The sequence below is a fragment of the Salmo salar genome, chromosome 14, assembly GCF_965601325.2.
Source record: "Salmo salar chromosome 14, fSalSal1, whole genome shotgun sequence".
Classification (NCBI taxonomy): Eukaryota; Metazoa; Chordata; class Actinopteri; order Salmoniformes; family Salmonidae; genus Salmo; species Salmo salar.
The window spans coordinates 92,582,436-92,606,708 of record NC_138304.1 but is presented as its reverse complement, the minus strand read 5'-3'; the positions used below and the strand labels follow the sequence as shown (position 1 = coordinate 92,606,708).

The 24,273-nt window shown below is 40.8% G+C and overlaps 2 protein-coding genes across 9 annotated transcripts in view; one reads left to right on the top strand and one right to left on the bottom strand.

Annotated features, from left to right (window-relative positions):
- LOC106570475 (protein argonaute-2) overlaps positions 1 to 15,284 on the bottom strand; it is a 30,654-nt gene extending 15,370 nt beyond the window's left edge. For 2 of the 8 annotated variants that reach the window (XM_082961276.1, XM_014142863.3), the window contains exons 1-10: positions 7,219 to 7,434; positions 4,205 to 4,325; positions 3,750 to 3,931; positions 3,261 to 3,397; positions 2,778 to 2,912; positions 2,441 to 2,528; positions 2,051 to 2,198; positions 1,715 to 1,834; positions 1,366 to 1,488; positions 120 to 253 (exon numbers count right to left, since the gene is read on the bottom strand). In XM_082961276.1, the coding sequence (XP_082817402.1) occupies positions 120 to 253; positions 1,366 to 1,488; positions 1,715 to 1,834; positions 2,051 to 2,198; positions 2,441 to 2,528; positions 2,778 to 2,912; positions 3,261 to 3,397; positions 3,750 to 3,931; positions 4,205 to 4,325; positions 7,219 to 7,334 (1,304 nt within the window). In that variant the 5' untranslated portion in view covers positions 7,335 to 7,434. Of the gene's footprint in view, positions 1 to 119; positions 257 to 1,365; positions 1,489 to 1,714; positions 1,835 to 2,050; positions 2,199 to 2,440; positions 2,529 to 2,759; positions 2,913 to 3,260; positions 3,398 to 3,749; positions 3,932 to 4,204; positions 4,326 to 7,218; positions 7,585 to 12,728; positions 12,777 to 14,419 lie in introns of those variants that run through there. The other 6 variants (XM_014142858.3, XM_082961278.1, XM_014142856.3 and 3 more) reach the window with 6 other exon arrangements.
- Positions 15,285 to 20,708: 5,424 nt separating this feature from the next.
- LOC106570474 (homeobox protein Dlx5a) lies at positions 20,709 to 23,201 on the top strand. Its single transcript, XM_014142853.3, has 3 exons — positions 20,709 to 21,204; positions 21,589 to 21,773; positions 22,027 to 23,201. The coding sequence occupies exons 1-3, from the start codon at positions 20,847 to 20,849 to the stop codon at positions 22,336 to 22,338; spliced, it is 855 nt and encodes a 284-aa protein (XP_013998328.3). The 5' UTR covers positions 20,709 to 20,846; the 3' UTR covers positions 22,339 to 23,201.
- Positions 23,202 to 24,273: the final 1,072 nt, after the last annotated feature.

Genomic DNA, 24,273 nt, shown 5'->3' with positions numbered 1-24,273 from the left:
TGAATGTTTTTAATACCATCAAGGAATTGGTAGAACAAATGAATGGTTTTTAATAGTATCAAGATTTCTGCAACAATAACTTGATAATAGATCCCCATCCTTGCAGATGCAGTTCTTACTTGAGCAGGAGTTCAGTACACTGTCTCTGTGGGGCGAAGCAGGCGATGGCCCACACCTTGATCTCTATGCCAGTGTGGAACTGCTTGTTCCTCATGTCCCACACTCCCTGGATGGGAGTTGCTATTGCTTTATTCTGCTTGAGTAAAAGGGAGAAGAGGTAAGGGTCAGAAACAAATAGTTGTCTGTAACCACTTTTCCAGCCAACCATTTCATGCGGATGAATTACCTGACAAATGAAAAAAAAGTCACGACTAGATTAATGGAAACATAAAATACAGGTACAATTTTATAAATGCCGACAGACATTTTGTTAGTTCGACATGGTGGGATCTTTTTGTCTCTAAGAAATGGCGGTGGAAACACCTTTATGTGCAAATACTGATATAATAACCATCCTATCGAAGCGAACTTGGAGTCACACGATGATATGTTTTGTGGTCCTCCCACTACAACTCAGGAAAGCATGCAGTTTATTAATTATTAGGCCACAAATTAAACAAGTTATGATGAACTACACAGGGTGAAGTAAGTGCAAGGTGATGATGCTCCTTTCCAATAAATATTGAGGGTCTTATTCTGGTGACATGATGATCGATGCTTGGCTGCTGTTTGACAGATACAAATATCGCTCTTATCCATAATAATCTCATGTAGGTAGCCTACCCGCACTGTATCTGCCAGCTGTAGGCTAGAGCGCATGTGCCAAGACCAGAGTGGGCACATTCACTGTATAACACAACAGTTTGTGACAAAACCATCAGTAAAGTTGAAAATGCGATGGAAACCCATTTAACTTGCATTTTTCATTCGGTACATGGGAATTTAATAGCAAAAGTTATTTTTTTATGTGCACTACTTCATCATGCATAGCCTTTGATATGCAAAAAGTCAGTTTGATCAAAACATCTCTGGTGGGAAAATGCACATTGTTTATTAAGATTTTTTATTATTTGCATGAAAATCTGTTGCAAATTGGATGGAAACCGAGCTTGTGGTTAAAAAACAAAGTCTACACGGATTAAGCAATAAAAAAAAGAGGACAATTACACCCAACTGGGATATGTCTCACATTCAAAACACAAATTATATAACGTTAACACACCAAAAAGCTCAGTACCAAGTTTATTCTTGCATAATATACCTACAGAACTGTGGTTCATCAGTGCACTGTTCTTACACATCAGAGGCAATAAGTGGTTTTGAATGATCTAATCAAATCAGTCAGCTTAAATGGCAGAAACCTACCCGCCCTCCATAGAGGATAGATGGGGCCTGGAGGACTCGGCCGTTCACCTCGGTCATCTCATCCCTCACCATCACCCCAAACTCACGCACGTAAGGATCATTGTTAAAGTTGGCACTTCTCATCTGAAAAGGGTAAAGGTTCAGCGGTAATAATTCAGAGGGGTTATTATACACTAGGACTTCAGAAAGACTGAAAGAAAACATTTACATATGGTCAGGCCACCAATGGTTCAATAACAGCAGTTCAGGCATTGTACATTCAGTTACAACCAAATACATACTTTAAGTGCATAAAAGCAGCTTTCAAGACACTCAGTGCTAGAGTTAATTCCAGTAACAGTAACTTTACCAGTTTGCTGATCTCTTCCTGGCGGTCAGGTGCCGATCGGGCTGTGGCACGGATCATAGTGGACGTCTGATTGTCTGTCAGCTTCTTGATGCACCGCTGGCCAGCTACTATGTTGCATACCTGGACACATACAACTTTATTAATACCCTCAGGGACACATTAAGAAGGCATCATCGACCCGGAGATTAGTCTCCCACACCGTAGAGGTACAAGGCATTTTCGCTGTTTCAATGGCAAACTGGAGTTTCTATAATACCGCCCAGGACCTCATTCTTTGTATCAATTTGAACCCAGCAGTAAACCATCTGAGGTTGTGAGGGTAGACTGCAGACTGACCTCAAGGGGGAGGTAGGTGTGTTTCTGCTCCTGTCCAACCTGTAGACAGGGGAGGTGGGGGTAGCGCAGTATGAGTTTGTACTTGTCTTTGAAGTACTGTGCTACTGTGCATTCTATGGTCTGGCCATTCTCCTGCTGCAGAGGAAACCTGAGGTCAAACAGATGAGAGAAATAAAGGAGGAAAAAAAGGGATTTTCAAAAGGGATTCAAGATCCCAAGTGGCGATTTCTGTTTGTCTTGATTGGCATCTGCTCTTAAATCTGTATATGAAAGATATGTTAAGCAGTTTTTTTTGTTTTACATCCTTATGCAAACCATGCCTGGTTATATCACAAGATACTAAAGGAATTGAGGCAGTAGTTGTGAATCTTTTATGGTGTCCTTTCTTACGTCTGGTGGCTGGCTGGTCTTCTGGTAACATTACATACTCTGTACTTCCTTTTCATCTGACCACAGTGAGTGATCTCAACCTTCAGACCTGAGAATCACAACGGCAAAACAATGGTCGGATTCACACATACTGTGAACAATAACATTTTCCCATTTTATCACATTCAACTTCGAAACAACAGAGTTCAAATCAGATTTTACTTCAATACACAAATAGATATCAATATTTATTATTATAATACATAATTGTTGGGTATAAGTATTAAAGCATTTTCACTCAGACAGACAAAACAATCAACCCAACGCAACTATTGATTACCTGGTAATGAATGATTACCTTTGATTTCCTTGGTAAACTTTACTCTCTGGGAGTCGGTTAAGGGTTTCTGTTGTTCTTCAATGCTTTTGAAATCCAAAACCTCACACATGAACTCAATCACAGGCTGAGCCTTGTAGAACGCGGTGGCAGACACTGGAACAACAAAACACCAAGCACAGCGATGAGATTCACAGACCTATCCTCCAGCTTCAAAATACATATTGTAACTTACGATTATGTTGGTTGCACTCGATTAAGGATAGTTGGTTGGGTTTACCTTTTTAGGACCAATGGCATCACCTCAAAAGTACAAGCCCCACCCAATCAGCACTTTAGGAAGAATTAAATGTATTTACTGCCTGAAACATACCATGGAATGAGATTCTATCCTCCTTCCAGTCACACACCCCACACAGAGATGTACTCTAATCTGACACACTCCCTACTATTTATGGAATAGGGTGCCATTTGGGACGCAGACATTTCCTGTGTGAAACCTACCGTCAATGTTTAGCATCATCTTCCACAGGGAAGGCCTGACTGATTGGTGGAACCCAAACCAGACCTCCCTGCCCCCGCCCAGGGGGTTAGAGCATCCCTCTGAAGGGGTGAAGAAAGAACGTCCGACGGGGGTGTACCTGGTGGAAGAGGGTGGGGAGACAATGTGATTCACCTCAGTCAACAGAATCTGGCTTTACAAGGAGCCTGACAGAGGAATTTTAATAAACAGGGCCAAATACACTAGATGTAAATGGTGTGTACATAGGTATACAGAAAACAGTGATTTATGAACAAATTTGAGGGAAAGATTGAAGAAATGACTTGAGGGTCATTAAGTATGTGGACCAATGTATTATAGCAGACATGGTAAAGCTAAGCCTATTTGCACATTTGGTCTGAGAACTTTGTATGCAACTCTAAATACCACCATTAAATACCAATATTACTTAGCAAAAATATACTGGTCGTTTTCAAGGGGAAAAGACTGACCTCATAGAGGGCAAATGTCTCATGACCACGTCCAGGGCCTGGATGGTCTCGAAGGGGATGTTTGGCAGTCGTCCAGACAGGGCTTCTTGAAGAGCTTGCAAACTGACGCAGGACACCCACTTTATGGCCACTTTGAAGCTCCTGTCCTTCCCTTCGCCTGGGATGGTCACTTCCAGCTCCACCTGTGAGTGTGCGTGTACAGGTGTTTTAGTGTGTTTAAAATTGGCATGACTACCCAGTCGAAGCATCAAAAAGCTTAATCAAATACATTTCTCATATCACCAGGCAAGTCAAGACCTTACATGGAATATGTAGCCTATACACAAGGTAAAACCACTCTCCATCCAATATAATGGATGTCATTAATATACTATCACATTGCATGTATTCACATCGATAGTCCCATAACATCACAATTACATCACAAACACCTTAGGTCAAATGGGGAGACTTACTTTTTCCCTCCCTATGGGTAAGGGCATGGCTGTGTAGAGATTCTTCCTCCCGTCATACACTGGCTTTCGATCCCCAAAGATCTGCGTTTTAAAGTGCTGTACCATGTGCTCCACAATTTCACTAAGAACAAAAATGGAGCATATGAGACATTATCAACACAGTACACATTCCTTATCAAAGTCAAGACACCTATTTTATAGCATAAAAACTATGTAATATACCAGAAGTGATGTGCATCTGGAACAGTTATTCTCAAAGAGTGATCATTTGAAACAGGGCTCAATTTGGAGAGTTGAAAGACATTTCAGGGTTACAAACCAAAAATCGGTCTTTTCGATATTGACGTTTGATTTAGTTTATTCTGTTCTTTGGAGTTTTCTAAAGGGATTAACAATTCCACAATGAACATTGCATGGGGATGAATTGTGGCCACGACATCTGTTTGGTGATTAGACCTATGCTTAATGTATCTGATCTTTGTCTTTATCAAACTAATGTTTTTTTCATATTTTCAGTGTGGAACCTGTCTATATTTTGGGGGTTTATAGCCTAGGCTAACCAATTGTAAATGGCACAAGCAGTACGCAGACAAGGGTCGTCACTGGTTACCACAGCCACAAAGTCATAAACCGCAACTGTTTCTACAATTTCTCTTCTTATAAATCAGATGTTAAACCTAACCCTTAACCACACTGCAAACCTTATACTAAAACTAAAAATGTTCCTTTTGGTTTTCATGAGTTTTTACGATATGTGACACGTTTCAGGAAACTAGGTGAATATTGCGCATCACTACTTCACAGGAAAGGCATTTGAGCATTAACATTTTTTTTTTATAGCAAAATACGTTTTAGAGCAGAAACGCCTTCTGGAAAACGTGAACTTTCATGTGCCTTATTAACAAACTTGTATGCCATCTGTAAATACGAATACAATTGTTAAATTACGAGCCTAGTTGGTTTAGCCACGTAGAAAACAGGAACCTTCCCGCTTTCCATGATTGGCTGAGATAATGGATTCGACATGCCGAGATGAGTTCGGATTGGTCTGCCATGTAGCACGCTTCGGTCTATAATGAGCTGCTTAATATGTGTAGGTAATCCTTTCTAACGCAGATTTTGAACGATAGCTCTCCACATTCTGGAGGACCGAGTTTTGAAATCAGTAGAATGCCTGTTGGAAGCAAGAGTATGATAGCTAAGGAGAAAATGTAGGCATTTGATTACAAGGGAGTTGAAAAGAGAACACAGAAAGCTGTTGTATAAAACATCTCTGGATTACGTCTTCAAACGAAGGGCAACCATGGCATCCATGACAGAGGGAGAAGCGTTAATTTGTGTATACGGGTAAGAGTCTAGCTAGCTACAATTGAATATATTATACATTTCTAATTTTGTCCAAAAGTAGGTCTCATTGCAAGTTAAAGCATACAGTTAGATAGCTAGCGAGAGAGCCAGCCAACGTTGGCTAATGTTACGTGTATGTATATTATTCGTATCTCAAAGACATTTGCATTGCTAGCAATAGCCTAATGTTAGCTAGCTAACGTTGAACCTAGTTGGTTAGCGTTTAGCTACTTGTAGATTCATGCAGGGTGGTAACGTTCTGAGTTGGGATTATGGTTCATTATTTAGCTAGCTACACATCTTTATTTTAAAAAAAAATTTTTACTCTATTTTGCAAGTAACCATTTCACTGTACCGTTTACACCTTCTGTATCCTGTGTATGTGACAAATAAACTTGGGATTTGATAGTGTGTTTACCAGAGACTAAATGTGAAGAACATAATGACTAGCACCAAAGTCAAATCACGATATAACATTAAGCCAACGAGACAGTGTCCAAGTTTTAAAATGATCTGATAGAATGCCCTGCTTTTAATTTCGTCACTCACAACCGTAAGCTATGAAAGCTTTGGTGGTTTAGTACACGACCGTACTCACTGTTTAGCACATGGCCTCACATGTGAATCCTTACAAAGTTGGGAGGGGCTAAGGCTTAAGGGTGTGAACGATGCTGAATGAGTGTAGACAAAGAGCTCTCCAGTAGGTGTACCAAGACATTCAAGAGCCATTTTCTCAAAAGTGGGGTTACAAGTTTATCAACTTTCAAAGCAGAATTACTTTTCAATTGTTCCTCAACTGTAGTGTGACATACCATTTTCTAGCTGAGTCTCTACTTTTATCCAATGTAAAAAAATATATACTATTTCAAATTTGGCTGCATAGGACAGAATCGAGCCGGTGGGTCACAAATAGCGATTGACTTTGTGGCTGTGGTAACTAGTGACAACCGCTAAAACCCCAAACAGAAAATTATGCAATTGTTCCATAATTTCAGCTCATTATTTAAACACATATTTCCCACCTTCAGTCAGCCAGTCCATTTTGAATTTGTGATGAAACTGTCATCATTTGGAAAGGAATGTAGCTTGTGTATCCCATCAGTTAGAGAAATAAATGCCTATTAAAAACGTCTCTAAGTCCACTCAGCACGCATGTGTGGAGGGAGCAGTCAGAACGCAATTGAGTGAGAGAGACATGGAAGGGTAAGGGAATTTAGGGAGCAGAATTGTGTGATACTTGGCTTGTTTTTTTGATATGTCGCCCAAATGCATAAATGGAACTCTAGAGTAAAAGCAAATTAACGTAGTCTTCAAGAAAATACACCAAATAGTTGTACAGCATTTTTTTTTTTTATCATATCTGGTTAAAGGTAAAGTTTTGACGTCCGTTCAAGTACTCATGCCCATCCCTAGCTTACATGGGGTAAGTGGCGCAGCACACCTTCCAGAAAAACAGTCTCTTTCAAACTAGGGATTTCGTAGCTAATTGTGGTAAAACAAGTAATTCTGCTCATAGATTATGATTTTATGAACTACTCATTAACACCACCAGCCCAAAGCAGGAGGTTAAAAAAATACTTAGATATACTCTGGAACGTTGGCAACTTCTAACTAGATAATTGAATACTCAGGTGAAAGCCTGTAAACCAAATAAAACGGTTCCATACCGGTTGACCCTTCTGGGGCATTTCTCTGGCTTGATGTCGATGTCGTAGTGGTAGACCTCCAGTTTGGGGATCTCCATCTCAAAGAAGTTGGCCTGCAGTTTGATTGTCCTGCCCATGGTGCCAAAGTCTGGCCGTGAGGGGGGTTTGAACACATACTCTGGCACTGGAGGAGACGGGGGATCTGGATCAGAGGGGTCAGGGGTAGGAAGCAAACAAAGGAACAAGTTAATAACTGTACAGATGGAATGGGTTTTGCCTAGTCCCAATGTGTTTGTGCAGTTTTTCCAACTCCTATGTTCATTATCACAAGTTAGCATGACACCCTGTTCTAGCCTGGTCCCAGGTCAGTTTGCGCTAACGCACAACAAGATTGTTCTAGAATATTATTTTTAGAATTTGAATAGTTGTATGTTCAAAGCATTTGACTGCATGAAACTATTTGGTTGGTGAGCCCTGACCAAGTTTGGACACCTTACTGAACACTGAGGACTGTGAAGAGACACACACGATAACTCACACCCACATACACATGGATTTCGTATTGGAGTAGTGGCCTGAGAGCACACACTTACTGTGTTGTGAAGTTATGAAATGTAATGTATATAACTGCCTTCATTTTGCTGGACCCCAGGAAGACTAGCTGCTGCCTTGGCAAAACTGGTTCAAAGTCAGTCTTTTCTTTAGCGGTCTGTTAATCCTAGGGATTATCTGCGTTTCCTCAGATAGCTAAGCTTCTATGACGAGAGGGTCAAATTTTCAACTTCTAATCAGCATGTCTAAGAATAACTGGCATCCCACGTGATAACCAGCTTTGTTGTAATAGGTAGAGAAGGGGATATCAGACCACTGAAATTCGGGACATATGATGTAAACAAGTCCCTTTGGAAAATAATGGTTATTCGGACACGACCGGACTTGCGTTCTAAATAGTAGGCATTTTAGGAATGTGATAAAAAAAAATTATAGTATGTGAATCTTCAAATCGAGTATGCTTTAAATGCCTCAATGTTCTACTCATTTTGGTTAGTCATCTATTAGAATTCACTGCACACTTTTGAAGAAGAGAATCGTTATTCCTGAGTCTGTTTGACAACAGCTGATAATCAGATAAGGGGACGCCCTGTACCCAAATGAATGAATGGCAGGAATCAATACAATTACATGACGCATTCTCAGGATGGGTGAGCTTAGTATCTTGATATGTTACCTACTGCATTAGTTCTTAATAGGACGCAGTAAAATTAGTACACAGTATGTCGTTTTAGTAAGTAGCAGGCAAGACAGATTTCGGACATGGCCGATGTGCTCCAGTGCAGTCAGCTGTTGTCCGGTGTTTCTTGCCAGTAAACACTACCTAATTGATTCCTACAGTTATACTTGCCCTATTTTACATCCAATTTTCTTTGCCTGCCAGAATCAAGACATTTAAAGATGTGTGAAGCTCTAAAGGCTAGCAAAGGCCAGCTACTCTTCCTTGCTTTCACAAAATGAAAAAAATAAAAAATAAATACAAATGTTTTGCCATCGCCCCCTTGTAAATGGTAGTGGGACATCATGTTACCGAAAGCTGTCCGCTGCTCTAAAAGCGAGTAGATCAACGGAATGAAGCTTGTAGTAACCTTAAGGGTGTTTTCACACATACAGTATCAGTAAAAAGTTTGGACACACCTACTCATTCAAGGGTTTCTTTATTTTTACATTATTTTCCACATTGTAGAATAGTGAAGGCATCAACACTATGAAATAACACACATGGAATCGTGTAGTAACCCCAAAAAATGTATTGTTAAACAAATCAAAATATGGTATATTTGAGATTCTTCAAAGTAGCCACCCTTTGCCTTGACAGCTTCACACACTCTTGGCATTCTCTCAACCAGCTTCACCTGGAATGCTTTTCCAACAGTCTTGAAGGAGTTCCCACATATGCTGAGCACTTATTGCCTGCTTTTCCTTCACTCTGTGGTCCAACTCATCTCAATTTGGTTGAGATCAGGTGATTGTGGAGGCCAGAGCATTTGATGCAGCACTCCATCACTCTCCTTCTTGGTCAAATAGCCCTTACACAGCCTGGAAGTGTGTTGGGTCATTGTCCTGTTGAAAAACAAATGATAGTCCCACTACATGCAAACCAGAGGGGATGGCGTATTGCTGCAGAATGCTGTGGAAGCCATGCTGGTTAAGTATGCCTTGAATTCTAAATAAATCACAGTGTCACCAGCAAAGCACCCCCACCTCCATGCTTCAGTGGGAACCACACATGCAGAGATCCTCCGTTCACCCACTCTGCGTCTCACAAAGACACTGCGGTTGGAACCAAAAATCTCAAATTTGGACTCATCAGACCAAAAGGACAGATTTCCACCGGTCTGATGTCCATTGCTCGTGTTTCTTGGCCCAAGTAAGTCTCTTATCATTGGTGTCCTTTAGTAGTGGTTTCTTTGCAGCAATTTGACCATGAAGGCCTGATTCGCACAGTCTCCTCTGAACAGTTGATGTTGAGATGTGTGTTACTTGAACTCTGAAGAAATTATTTGGGCTGCAATTTCTGAGGCTGGTAACTAATTAACTTATTTTTTGGACTGCCCTTGAAGAAACATTCAAAGTTCTTTAAATGTTTCACATTGACTGACCATCATGTCTTAAAGTAATGGACTGTTACTCTTAGCTTATTTGAGCTGTTCTTACCATAATATGGACTTTTACCAAATAGGGCTCTCTTTTGTATATCCAAGGGCCCCTACCTTAATTGAAATGCATTCCAGGTGACTACCTCATGAAGCTGGTTAAGAGAATACCAAGAATATGCAAAGCTGTCAAGGCAAAGGGTGGATACTTTGAAGAATCTCAAATATATTTTGATTTGTTTAACATGTGTTTACTACATAATTCCATGTGTGTTATTTCATAGTGTTGTCGTCGTCGTCTTCACTATTATTCTACAATGTAGAAAATAGTAAAAATAAAGAAAAACCCTGGAATGAGTAGTTGTGTCAAACCTGACTGGTACTGTAGTTCTGTGCAATAGTTGAATCAGTGTGGTTATTTGTAAAAAAAAAAAATTGGTCCGATTGGTTTCACATTGCCAAATGTCAAACTAAAATGGCTTAACAAAATCGTGTTCATACCAGTCATTTGTTTAGAGAAAAGTCTCACGTTAAATCCATGTATTATCATTAATCAGCATAACTTGTGTCCCAAACATCATATTACTTTCTCTTTGGTCTTCCAACAACATGCGGGAAGAAACAGCGCAATAGCCGCTCCATCGTACGACGCGAGTAGGCTAAATTCAGTAGCCTATAGCTCCACCCTTTGAGCGACTCACGTTGTGTAATTTTGTGCATTCCCAAGTGCAGATAGTGTATTCACACTAGGGCTGGGACAACACCAGTATTGAGATACTCGTTAGCATTGTAGAAAGGAAACAAAACAGATTTAAATTCTTTAGGAAAAACAGCCCTACTGTTGGAAGAAAAAATTAAATAAAAAAAGATTAAAACATTGTCATCCAGTCACATTTATTTTCCAAGCTATAGCCAGTGCTGAGCGATTAACTGAAACTGTGGTTATTTTTTAACTAATTGACTGGTGTCAGTTCAATTATTTGAATTCCATGTGTTTCTCTCTGTGAGCTCAATGCACACATCAGTTTCTCTAGAGATAAATCAGATCCAGCCTGAACTGTGCGATGTAGTAGGGAGTTGTAGTTCAACAGGCCAATAGTCTACAGACTTAAGCACCTAAAACTTGGTAATTAACTACGATCATAATCCATTGTGCATCTACATTACATGACCAAGAGTATGTGGACACCTGCTCGTCGAACATCTCATTCTAAAATCATGGGCATTAATATGGAGTTGTTCCCCACTTTGATGCTATAACAGCCTTGAAAGTCATTGAGCTCTTCAGCAAGGCCATTCTACTGCCAATGTTGGTCTATGGAGATTTCATGGCGGTGTGCTCAATTTTATAAGCCTGTCAAGCAACAGATGTTGCTGAAATGGACACTAATTTGAAGGGGTGTCCATATACTTTTGTATAAAATATATTATTTATTAGGGTACTAATCTGCCTTTTTTTTTTTGTTATGACCGCCACAGAAGAAAACAATGTTCAATCGTGAGGTGATATAGAGAGCAGCTGTTGCTTCACAAGGCATCTACCTGAAAATACATGATCTAAGTGATTGATAGTTGGTATTCAGCCGTCATTAAAGTATGACTACTTTACATGTTGCGTTTTGTATTTTTGTTCAGTAAAGTGTTGGTCCCATGTTTAATGAGCTGAAATGAAAGACCCCAGTATTCTTCAATACACAAAAAGCTGATTTCTCAGATTTTGGGACAAATTAGTTTACATCTCTATTAGTGAACATTTCTCCTTTGTAAAGATAATCCAGCCACTTGACAGGTGTGGCATATCAAGACACGGATTAAACAGCATGGTCATTACACAGGTGCAACTTGTGCTGGGAACAAAAGGCCACTAAAATGTTCAGTTTTGGCAAAACGCCACAGATGTTTCAAGGCATGCTGACTGCAGAAATGTCCACCAGAGCTGTTGCCAGATAACCGAATGTTCCTTTCTCTACCATAAGCCCCCTCCAATGTCATTTTAGAGAATTAGGCAGCACGTCCAACCGGCCTCATAACCGCAGACCACGTGTAACCACGCCAGCCCAGGACCTCCACATCCGGCTTCTTCACCTGCGGGATTGTCTGAGACCAGCCTCCCGGACAGCTGATGAGTATTTGTCTGTAATAAAGCCCTTGTGGGGAAAAACTAATTCTGATTGGCTTGGCTCCCAAGTAGGTGGGCCTGTGCCCTCCCATGGTTGCACTCCTGGCTAGTCATGTGAAATCCATAGATTAGGGCCTAATGAATTTGTTTAAATTGGATTTCCTTAAATGAACTGTAACTCAGTAAAATCGTTGCATTTATATTTTGTTCAGTATACAAAAATGGTGATTTTGCCAGACAGCATAGGCAGAAGCTCTATAGAGATGAGATGCTGACTTGGAATGAAATAAAGTCAAATAAAACAAATGTAATATACACAATTTAAATATTTTATTCAAGTGAATAAATGATGGTTAAGTGACAAGTAAATGGGCAGTCACTACCATCATGGGACTTCAATTGTTTTATTCTGTGTTACAGTATTCAACCCACATAACGCAATTCATGTAAAAAAAATATAATAATAAATAAGACACCCCCATTTGTTATTTATTTTTATAATCTAACATAAACCTCAAAATGCACTAGTCGCTCAACACTAGCTATAGCACACAATATTTTACATACAGCAGATTAAAGGACCAAAGAGCTTGTTCTGCTTTGCGTTTTCATTTTTGCCATGGAAAAAAATATTGCAATACTGGTATCATCACAGCCCTGGTTCACACCAGTCCAAACAAATTTAACTAAAGGGGGGAAAACATGCCACAGTTCAAACTCCAAACCATAATAAGTACCCTAAGACTGGTGTGAAAGAAGCTTACCAGAGCCAATTGACCCCGAGGAGTGAGGTGGTTCAAGCATCTCAGCAGCTAGAAGAGAAAAACATTTGTCAATTAACATGACTCACAATGATTTAAATGAAGGCTGCATGGATCACAAAATGTTCTGTAATATTCTTAGAACTTCCTCCTATATATAATGCCCAAATAAAAGCTTGTCACTTCATTCTCCATGTTCATTTTCATGCCCTATAGTTTATTGCTGCATAGCTAGCTACTACAGACCCTACCAGTACACTTGTTTACACTGGAAAACTAGCAGTATTTCAATCTTCGATGGAGTAGTGTGGATTAAGGTATAATTTGGACTAGTGGAATCCCTCATCCCTGCATTGAGGTAGGTTTTCCAACCCATATATCGTACCTGCTTGCATCTTCTGGCACACTGACTACCCATTTCCAAATGCCTCACCCTCTTATCAGCCTTAGAACAGAATCATGTACAACTGCTGAGCCAATTTTTCAGCTCCCTTATCAACAAGTACACACCAGCAGCTCAGCAACCTGGCAATCTGACCACTCCTATAACCACCCATCTTCCTGAAACTGGTCACCATCATTCTCAGTAAGTGAAGGATTGGAAATAATTAACTGGAAATAGTCAACCAGTGTATCAGTGATGCAACCTTATTTTCTAGCAAATATTCATTTTCACATAACTGGCTCCACTTTGAACAACTTAAGAGTAATAATTTTTTTTTTTTTTTAAATAGAAATAAATAAAAAAATTTAACAAAAAAAAAAAAATCACCCACTAGTAGTATAGCATAAAATCTGTTCGCTAACGCTACTAGTCACCATGGATGCTTATCCCAACCTAAATACCAGGCCATGTTCCCACCTGCACAAACTAAAACAGCATGTTGGGAGAGGATCTTTCCTTTAATTGGCCTTCACTTAACGGCATTTTGTTAGTGATCCAACAATTAGTTCCCCATTCTCAATGTCAACTCATTAGCTAGTTAAATGTAGCTAGCTAATGATGCACAACTTAAGGATTGTTGCTTGCTCAATATATAGCAAGCTGACTGGTCCCCATAATGGTAGCTAACGACAAAGAGAATAACTCGGTGCAAACAGTCTCCGAAATGTAGCGGGTTAGTCAGTTAGCAAGTTAGACAACAAGCAATGGTTAAGAGGTATCTAACTAATTAATTACAACGCAAACCAAGTTAGCTGGCTAACATTTGAAAAGGTTAACACGCCGCCGTTGGATAACAAGGCGACTACCCGTTAGCAGGCTAACGTTAGCTAGTCTACTAAAAATGAGTTCCTCTGAGCTAGCTCGGTAGCTAGCTACTGGCCAACCATCTATTTTAAATATATTTTTTTAACCATGTTATTTGTACAAATGTTTCCTGCTTTAGGATTGGACTTGAACAAGAATGAAGTTAATCGACTTCAACTATCGTTAGCCAGGTCAACAGGCTTAGCTAACATTAGTTAACTAACTAACTAACAACAACAGGCCGGGCAAACGGTGGCAAGGCTTGCTAACGCGAGATCTAGCTAGCTAGCTAGCTAGGGACGAAATGTTAAACTGAGCTTGGCGAACAATGTTACAAAATGAAAACAAAACCGTGAAAATGATTGGAGGCCCCAAAGACCAAACTATCACTATCAGCACATTTATTCGCTATCCGTCTTGCTAACTAGCAAAATGCTAAACTTACCTCCAGCTGCTCCACTGGAATACATTTTATCGTTTGTTCAGCGTGCACTCTGTGGTCGTACGTACGGGTACTCCACTTTACTCAAACGTCGCCAAAATACATACGTAAATGGGTACTATATATATAAAACAGTGTGGGCGGCTCGGTTAGGAAGTGGAAGGTTTTAGCCAAGCAGTAAATTAGAACACCACGAGAGCTTTATCATCCTCGGCACGGCACCATCCCCCCAACACACAAACCGGAGCTATGCCGAGAGAGGCTAGCGAAGGATCTGTGTGATGTCACACGCACAGTCCACTGTCTTATCCCCGCGCGGTCTTTCCTTGGCCGTGTTCATTTTACAACATTGCGAAATTCAGAGGAAGATGAATCAACCAAAGTGCAATGAATGTATTTCATTTAGGCCCTGTAAACACTACAATATTAAAATAGCTGTAACGTTACCAACCAAATGTGTAATTTTACTTAATTTTGTCGCTGCCGAATGCCTTTCACTGGAAGAAGAAACAGCAGTCATTTTCGGGGCATGTTGTATTTTAAATAAATGCTCACTGATAAACCCATCTCGTAGATTCCACAAACGTCCTGCGAACTAGCTTAACATTCATTATTGTTACTGGATGATTTTGTATTGGTGTAGCTAGTAGGCCTAGGCCTACTGTACACATTGGTAGAGAAGGTTTGTAGGCCAAGGCAGCCCAGCCTTCTCATGCCATATGTCCTATGTCCCCCTGCTTATCCTCCTCAAATATGGGCTCCCGAGTGGCGCAGCGGACTAAGGCACTGCATCCCATTGTTAGAGGCGTCACCACATACACCCTGGTTCAAATACAGGCTGTATATCCAGGCTGTGTAGGCCGTCATTGTAAATAAGAATTTGTTCTTAACTGACTTGCCTAGTTAAATAAATAAAAAATGTGGCTTGACCAGTAGGGGCAGCCTAACATGCTAAACTGAGTTTAGGGGCCCAGCCAACTCCTCAAAAAAATTCACTTCCACTTGTAAACTTAGGCCTACCAGAAAGAGATCAACATCAATGGGGTGGTAGGTGGCCTAGAGGTTGGAGAGACAGACCAGTAGCCAGAAATTTCTGAAAAAAATACAGAACTGAACTGGCAAGCTGCTGTGTTTTACCCCTGGCACCATTTCCTGCCATTGTTCCCTTGAGCAAGGCACTTAACCACCTAAAACTGCTCTTGATCCAGGGGTGCTGCTCCCTGGTGGCTAACCGTGTGCCTCTCCAAGTGTGTGTATTTGGTGGGGTTGAGATAGACATATTTCTGTATTTCACAAAATGGACACTAATTCATTCTGTTCTATTCAGAGGACTCATCCCATGAACTTATTAGGTCAATATGAACAAACAAATCCAATCATTAGACTACCTCATAGTAATATAGGCCTATTTACACTTCACTCCATAAGTATTTGGACAGTGAAGTTACATTTTGTTATCTTACTCTATACTCCAGCATTTTAGAATTGAGCTAGAATTTTTCATATTAGGCGACAGTACAGAATATCACCATTTATTTTAGGGTATTTTCATACATACAGTATGTGCCGAAGATTATGGCAGCCCCCCGCACCTCTCTGATTCAGAGGGGTTGGGTTAAATGCGGAGACACATTTCAGTTGAATGCATTCAGTTTTACTACTGACTAGGTACCCCCCTTTCCTATCTGTTTTACCATTTAGAAATGAAAGCACTTTATGTATCTAGTCTCCCCATTTGAAGTATTTGAATAAATTCACTTATAGTGTATTAAAGGAGTCAACATTTTAAGTGTTTGGTCCCATATTCCTAGCAAGCAATGACTACGTCAAGCTTGTGACTCTACAAACTCATTGGATGCATTTGCAGTTGATTGTGCTTTGGATTATGTTTTCCCCAATAGGAACAGAATAATGTCCTGTGCCAATTTGGTGCCAGTTTTATTGTAAGTAAGAATAAACTCAGCAAAAAAATAAACGTCCTCTCACTGTCAACTGCGTTTATTTTCAGAAAACTTAACGTGTAAATATTTTTATGAACATAACAAGATTAAACAACTGAGACATAAACTGAACAAGTTCCACAGACATGTGACTAACAGAAATTGAATAATGTGTCCCATTAAAATTTCTTGCTGTGAGATGTTACCCCACTCTTCCACCAAGGCACCTGCAAGTTCCCGGACATTTCTGGGGGGAATGGCCCAAGCCCTCACCCTCCAATCCAACAGGTCCCAGACTTGCTCAATGGGATTGAGATCCGGGCTCAACGCTGGCCATTGCAGGACACTGACATTCCTGTCTTGCAGGAAATCACACACAGAACGAGCAGTATGGCTGGTGGCATTGTCATGCTGCATGAGCCTGCAGGAAGTGTACCACATGAGGGAGGAGGATGTCTTCTCTGTAATGCACAGCGTTGAGATTGTCTCCAATGACAACAAGCTCAGTCCAATGATGCTGTGACACACCGTCCCAGACCATGACGGACCCTCCACCTCCAAATCGATCCCGCTCCAGAGTACAGGCCTCTGTGTAACGCTCATGCCTTCGATGATAAATGCGAATCCGACCATCACTCCTGGTGAGACAAAACCGTGACTCGTCAGTGAAGAGCACTTTTGCCAGTCCTGTCTGGTCCAGCAACGGTGGGTTTGTGCCCATAGGCGACGTTGTTGCCGGTGATATTTGGTGAGGACCTGCCTTACAACAGGCCTACAAGCCCTCAGTCCAGCCACTCTCAGCCTATTGCGGACATTCTGAGCACTGATGGAGGGATTGTGTGTTCCTGGTGTAACTCGGCCAGTTGTTGTTGCCATCCTGTACCTGTCCCACAGGTGGGATGTTCGGATGTACCGATGCTTTGCAGGTGTTGTTACACGTGGTCTGCCACTACGAGGACGATCAGCTGTCCATCCTGTCTCCCTGTAGTGTTATCTTAGGCGTCTCACAGTACGGACATTGTAATTTATTGCCATGGCCACAGTCCTCATGCCTCCTTGCAGCATGCCTAAGGCACGTTCACGCAGATGAGCAGGGACCCTGGGCATCTTTCTTTTGGTGTTTTTTAGAGTCAGTAGAAAGGCCTTTTTAGTGTCCTAAGTTTTCATAACTGTGACCTTAATTGCCTACCGTCTGTAAGCTGTTAGTGTCTTAACGAACGTTCCACAGGTGCATGTTCATTAATTGTTTATGGTTCATTGAACAATCATGGGAAACATTGTTTAAACCCTTTACAATGTAGATCTGTGAAGTTATTTGGATCTTTACGAATTATCTTTGAATGACAGGGTCCTGAAAAAGGGACGTTTCTTTTTTGCTGAGTTTAGAATATGTTTTTGAACACTTCTATACTGAACAAAAATATAAACGCAACATGCAACAATTTCAGCGATTTTACTGAGTTGAATTTTATATTAGGAAATCAGTCAATTGAAATAAATTAATAGGCCCTAATCTATGGATATTAAATGACTGGGCAGGGACACAGCCATGGTTGGGCCTGGGAGGGGATTGCCCCACCCACTTCAAATCAAATTAGATTGTATTGGTCACATTCACATGTTTTGCTGATGTTATTGCGGGTGTAGCGAAATGCTTGTGTTTCTAGCTCCAACAGTGCAGTAATATCTAACAAGTAATATCTAACAATTTCACAACAATACACACAATACACACATCTAAAGTAAAGGAATTGAATAAAGAGTATATAAATATTTTGATGAGCAATATCGGAGCAGCATAGACTAAATTAAAGTAGAATAGAATAGAATACAGTACATACATGTGAGATGAGTTATGCTAAATATGTAAACATTATTAAAGTGACTAGCATTCCATTATAGAAGTGGCATGCGATTTCAAATCTATGTATATAGGGCAGCAGCCTCTAAGGTGCTAGTGATGGCTATTTAACAGTCTGATGGCATCTCGGTCCCAGCTTTGATGCACCTGTATTGACCTCACCTTCTGGATGATAGTGGAGTGAACAGGCAGTGGCTAAGGTGGTTGTTGTCCCTGATGATCTTTTTGGCCTTCCTGTGACATCGGGTGCTGTAGGTGTCCTTGGGAGCCAGGCCCACCCACTGGGGAGCCAAGCCCAGCCAATCAGAAGGAGGTTTTCCCCACAAAGGGCTTTATTACAGACATAATTACTCCTCAGTTTCATCAGCTGGCTGGTCTCAGATGATCCTGCAGGTGAAGAAGCTTGATGTGGATGTCCTGGGTTTGTGTGGTTACACTTGATCTGCGGTTGTGAGGCCGGTTGGACATACTGCCAAATTCTCTAAAACAAAGTTTGAGGTGGCTTATGGTAGAGAAATGAACATTCAAATCTCTGGCCACAGCTCTGGTGGTCCTTTCTGCAGTCAACATGCTAATTGCATGCTCCCTCAAAACTTGAGACATCTGTGGCATTGTGTTGTGTGCCAAAACTGAACATTTTAGAGTGACCTTTTATTGTCCCCAGCAGAAGGTGCACCTGTATAATGATCATGCTGTTTAATCAGCTTGTTAATATGCCACACCTGTCAGGTGGATGGATTATCTTGGCAAAGGATAAATGCTCACTAACAGGAATGTAAACAAATTTGTGTACAAAAATTGAGAGAAAGCTTTTTGTGCATATTGAAAATTCCTGGGATCTTTTATTTCAGCTCATGAAACATGGGACCAACACTTTACATATTGCATTTATATTTTAGTTCAGTATACATTCATTTGGATGCTACCATGATCATGGACAATCATGAATACATTGTGAATAATGATGAGTGAGAAGGTTACAAGAGGCACAAAGATTATACCCCCGCCCCCCAATGTTTTATTTTATTTTTATAATAATGCTAACCTCCCCTGTTAGGTAATGATGAAAAGTGTGCATGTTTTGTTGTAGCCTCTGAATGGCATCTGACTCATTAGGCCTATTCATTTTTCATGACATTATCAGGATTCATGTAGAACTGTTCAGAAACATCTTTATTATAGACTTAGAAAGAAAATTACTCCAGTCATCATTCACCATTCAGTTAATATTGGGCAGCATTTCTAAATGATAAAACAGATATGTATGGAAATACCCTCAAATAAAGTTAACATTCGGTACTCAAATCCAAAATGCTGGATGGAGTAGGTCTACAATGAATAGACCTATAACAATTAAAGAAACCTTCATTATTTTGGATTTGGCTTTTTTTTGTCTTAATTGATTGATTACATACAGTATGCAACAATAGCCTACTACGTTGATGCCCGGTCCCCAAATATTTTATTGGAATGTCTTGTCGCGTGTGGCTGACGCTAATTCCACTGCTTCGCACCAAGTAATGATACATTCCCTCATTCACCACCGAGCGGCGCCATTTTATACTGATTCCACAGCTTCGCACAAAGTGATCATACGTTCCCTCATTCACCACCGAGCGACGCCATTTTACTACAATACGCGCGTTGTTCAGTTGCGTGCAACATCCACAGACCCTACAGAGCTTAGTGAACATAGTGATAAAGTAAATGAATGTTGTCTGTTTCCGTTGTTTCAATGCATTTTCGGTGTGGTTAAACGTGGCCGTTGTTGAGGGACAAATAATCGAGTTTAATTAGGTAGTTTCCATAGATTTTCACCGTGGTAAGAGAAATGTGTGATATAGCCTAATAATTAATTTTATGCAGAAATGTTCATCTTTATGCGGATGAGGTAGACCTTGCTGTGACGTTAAAATTAACATAGGCCTACAAATTAATGGGCATATAGGCCTTTAGGCTGACAATATGGGGTAAAATCACACAAAAGCACTTGTTTCTTCTTCATTTATGAATAGGCAAGTGAAACACAGATCTAGTTTAATCTGTTAGTTGCATCACATGCATTTTATGTTGTGGCAATCGAAACTGTTTCATTTCTGTCTCTGCATTAAGTCCAATCATGAGACATTGTAAGATAAATACTGTAGTAATTTCATTTTTTGTTTCGTTTCTTGTCGAAAGCTGAATTATGAATGCCAGGCAACACAACAGTCGTGATGTTTTAATGCTGAAGCTCATGATAGACTGATATATTCTTGTAGACGTTTTGGATACTGCAATTTACCACCCTAAATTGTCAATCGATGACATGACACCCAGTTTAATTGCCCGTTTTGATTGATAGTAAAAACACAACAAAGTAGCCTGAGTCGTATATCGCCTATGGCAAACTGGTCGAGCGAGTTGGGGTGTATGCTGCCTGCGCGCCTTGGCCAATGGAACCAGATCCTCCCTGCAGTGCGTAAGAGCGCAATTTAGGATTTAACCAAGTCTTTGCTGAGGGGCTGGCAGAAGTTCGAGAGACGCCGTCGGTGTAAGCACATATCACACAATGCAAGTGTAGTCTTCAGTCAGTCTTCAGACGTCTCATTGGAGTTAGGCTGCCATTTAACGTTGCTGCTTTCGAACTATGACTGGAGTATTCGACCGAAGGATTCCGAATTTCAAACCTGCCGACTTCCAGAACCCTTTTCAGGTTTCCACCACAATGCACCACCCGTCTCAGGAATCCCCTACGCTACCCGAGTCAACGGCCACGGATTCTGGCTACTATAGCCCGGCTGGAGCAGTGCACCATGGCTATTGTTCGCCTAATTCCACCTCGTATGGGAAACCTCTCAATGCCTATCAATACCAGTACCACGGCGTAAACGGATCTGCGGGAAATTACCCTGCAAAAACATACCCAGACTACAGCGCATACACAGCCTCTGCTTACCACCAATATGCTGGAACTTATAGCAGAGTACAACCATTAAGTCCGCAGGGTAATTACACGTTTTATTGTATTTGTATTAGGCTATTATTATTAGTCAATCAAATTTGTGTCGTGTTCGACCTCACACAATTTTTACATGCGTGTATGTCAAACTGGGATAGCCTATTTTTCCATCATGGTAAAATTCTTGAAATCAAATTTGGTAAAGGGGCACAAAGTTTTCACCGAAGTTATTCTGTAAAAAGGACGTACTTTTCCTCTACCCGTTAGATTCTTTGCGAGACGCACTGACTTCAATTTCCGCCTATAAATCGACAGATGTCCTCTTGATTTGATCGCTCTGAAATAGATGGAATATCCAGGAAATATGACTGTGTTATGCAAATACTTTGTTAGTACACCACAGATAAAGCAATTGATTTCTTTCTTTCAGAAAAAGAAGTAGCAGAACCTGAAGTGAGGATGGTAAACGGAAAGCCCAAGAAAGTCAGAAAACCACGGACAATCTACTCCAGTTTTCAGCTAGCTGCCCTGCAGCGGAGATTTCAGAACACACAGTACCTCGCGCTGCCAGAGAGAGCAGAGCTCGCCGCTTCATTGGGACTCACGCAAACGCAGGTAAATAGGTTACTTTTCTCCAATTTCATTGAGTGTTCAGTTTCATTGTGTTTTAGTTTTTTAAATAAAAATGATCAGTTCAAATTTGCATTGTGTTTACAATATACATGTAATGCGTAAAGTGTGCGTAATGAATTCTTGAAAAATGATCGAAAGCTTAATTCGTATGCGTACTTTTGTATAATGGCATTTTGGGATGTTAATATGCTGTTATTTATTAACTCACTTTGACATATTTCTCATCCATCCCCAGGTCAAAATCTGGTTCCAGAACAAAAGGTCGAAACTGAAGAAAATTATGAAGAATGGTGAGCTTCCACCGGAACACAGTCCGAGCTCCAGCGACCCTATGGCATGCAACTCTCCGCAGTCCCCCGCCGTCTGGGACACGCATGGCCCGTCCAGGCCTCACAGCCACCAGGCGCAGAACATCAACTCCGCGGCCTCCACCTTTTTGGAAAACTCCGCGTCTTGGTACTCCACGGCTGGTGCCATGAATTCTCACCTCCAGGCCCCCAACTCGATACAGCACTCTTTGGTTCTTGGATCTGGGACGTTATACTGAAACCCAGTTCAACAAATATTTACATTGTAAGGGACTCGTGTTTAAAATGTCCAGAGGAATATGCAATGTATTGATGACAGTCATAGAAGAACGTGTATAATGTGTAAATGTGTGCATGTAATTTATTGCATTTTGGAAGACTAATTAAACGTTTTAAATTGACAATGCAATCCAGAGACTTTTAATGGCGCCCTCCTGAATTATGACTTAGACAAAAACAATTGCTGATAGCCTACCAACAAGTCCTCCCTCATGATTAGGCTATTCGCACTGAAAATCAATGACCCCGTAACATTACAAAATGTGCCCACATTCTGAGACACTTTAAATCCATGTACAGATCAAACTCGAGATGAATTGCCTGGGCTGTCTGTGTGACATATTTGGTCAGTTGTGCACATTTGTGATTGACTTTAAATATTAATTTGGGGACAAAACTATCAACAAGGAGATTGGTATACTGACCTTAAGCTAAAGGCCTACAATTAGGCTATTTTTCATTTTCAACAAGCGCGGAATTCTCAGGGGGAGTTACCTGCTGCTATGCCAAAAGGTTAGGCTAGATTTGTTCGTGTCATGTCATGTAGTTATTCATGTTTGGTACTACAACCTGTTTTATGGTTATGCGCATATTACATGCCCAGAGTACATTATGCTTTGAGCGGATCCATAACGGACTAAAACAGAACCGTAGGTTACGAGTGTCTATTGGTTTTGACGTCCAATTCAATGTGGATGAATTGATTGCAGGTATAGGCCTACTATTGCATTATTAGAGTTGTCAATGATGTTCCTCTGAAAGACAAATATTCAAGGAATGGTATGCCATTGTTACTACTTTATTAAACAGTCATAACAAAACATATTATTTAGTTTTTTTCTTGTTGTCCGTGGTGAACGAGATGTAAACCAAACAAAATAATCAATCATTCACACGATTTAAATCAGATTATTGTAAAGATACAGACATTGTTGTTGATACTATTTTCTTGCAGGTAAATTCTAGTATACATGTATTATTATAATGCCTATTCTTTAAATCATGTTAGCACATTTCACTCTCGTGTTTTGGAGTTGCATCTGGATTTCAACCTCCCCCAAAGAATATGGGTGTCGGTCTGGCAGACAGTCTGCAGCCGTGCTCTCTTTTTGTCCCCTAGAATTAGTTGCTTTGAATGGCAGAGAGGAGGCGAATGGGCGGTACGAAGATCTGAGACAATTTACATTCCTGTGGGGGCAGACCGGCTCCAGAGCTCTGCCGCTCCCGGCCACAGCCCACCTCCGTCAGACCTTCCGGGTAAAATAAAATCTTCAACATTTGAACATATCATTAGCTACCAGCAGTAGGCCTCCTACAACGAGTGTTGCTACTGAATAGCACTAAACAAACTATACTCCACTGAAGCGAAAATCAAGGCCTATGAATGTGTTGTAATTGGGTTCTTGTTCCAGACTTTACATTAAACATGTTATCATTATGCATATATAAACGATCAACCAAGAAACAATCACACACGCGCGCGCGCGTGCGCACACACGGAGAGGACACGTTTACCACAAACTAAATCTGGCCTGGACACAAAATACTGTTGCGAAGCATCTGACCTTAGGATACACAATGCATAATACACAATACACCAATGTTAACATGGTGTGCATGCAACTGAATGCCCGTCTCCTCTGATTTCCCCACGGACCTGACTGTCCTGGCTCAACATAGCCGTAGCAAACAACTAATGAAATCATTGTGCACAAAATAAAATGGTTTGCTGAACGCTAATCCAAAACCTCGACGTAGTGCGCGTGGTCACATAATTACACTGCCAGTGCTCGAGAACTCTACGTTTGATTTTCATATTACTGTTTATGCCCCCTCCACCCCACGTCCCCCAACACACACACACACACACACACACACACACACACACACACACA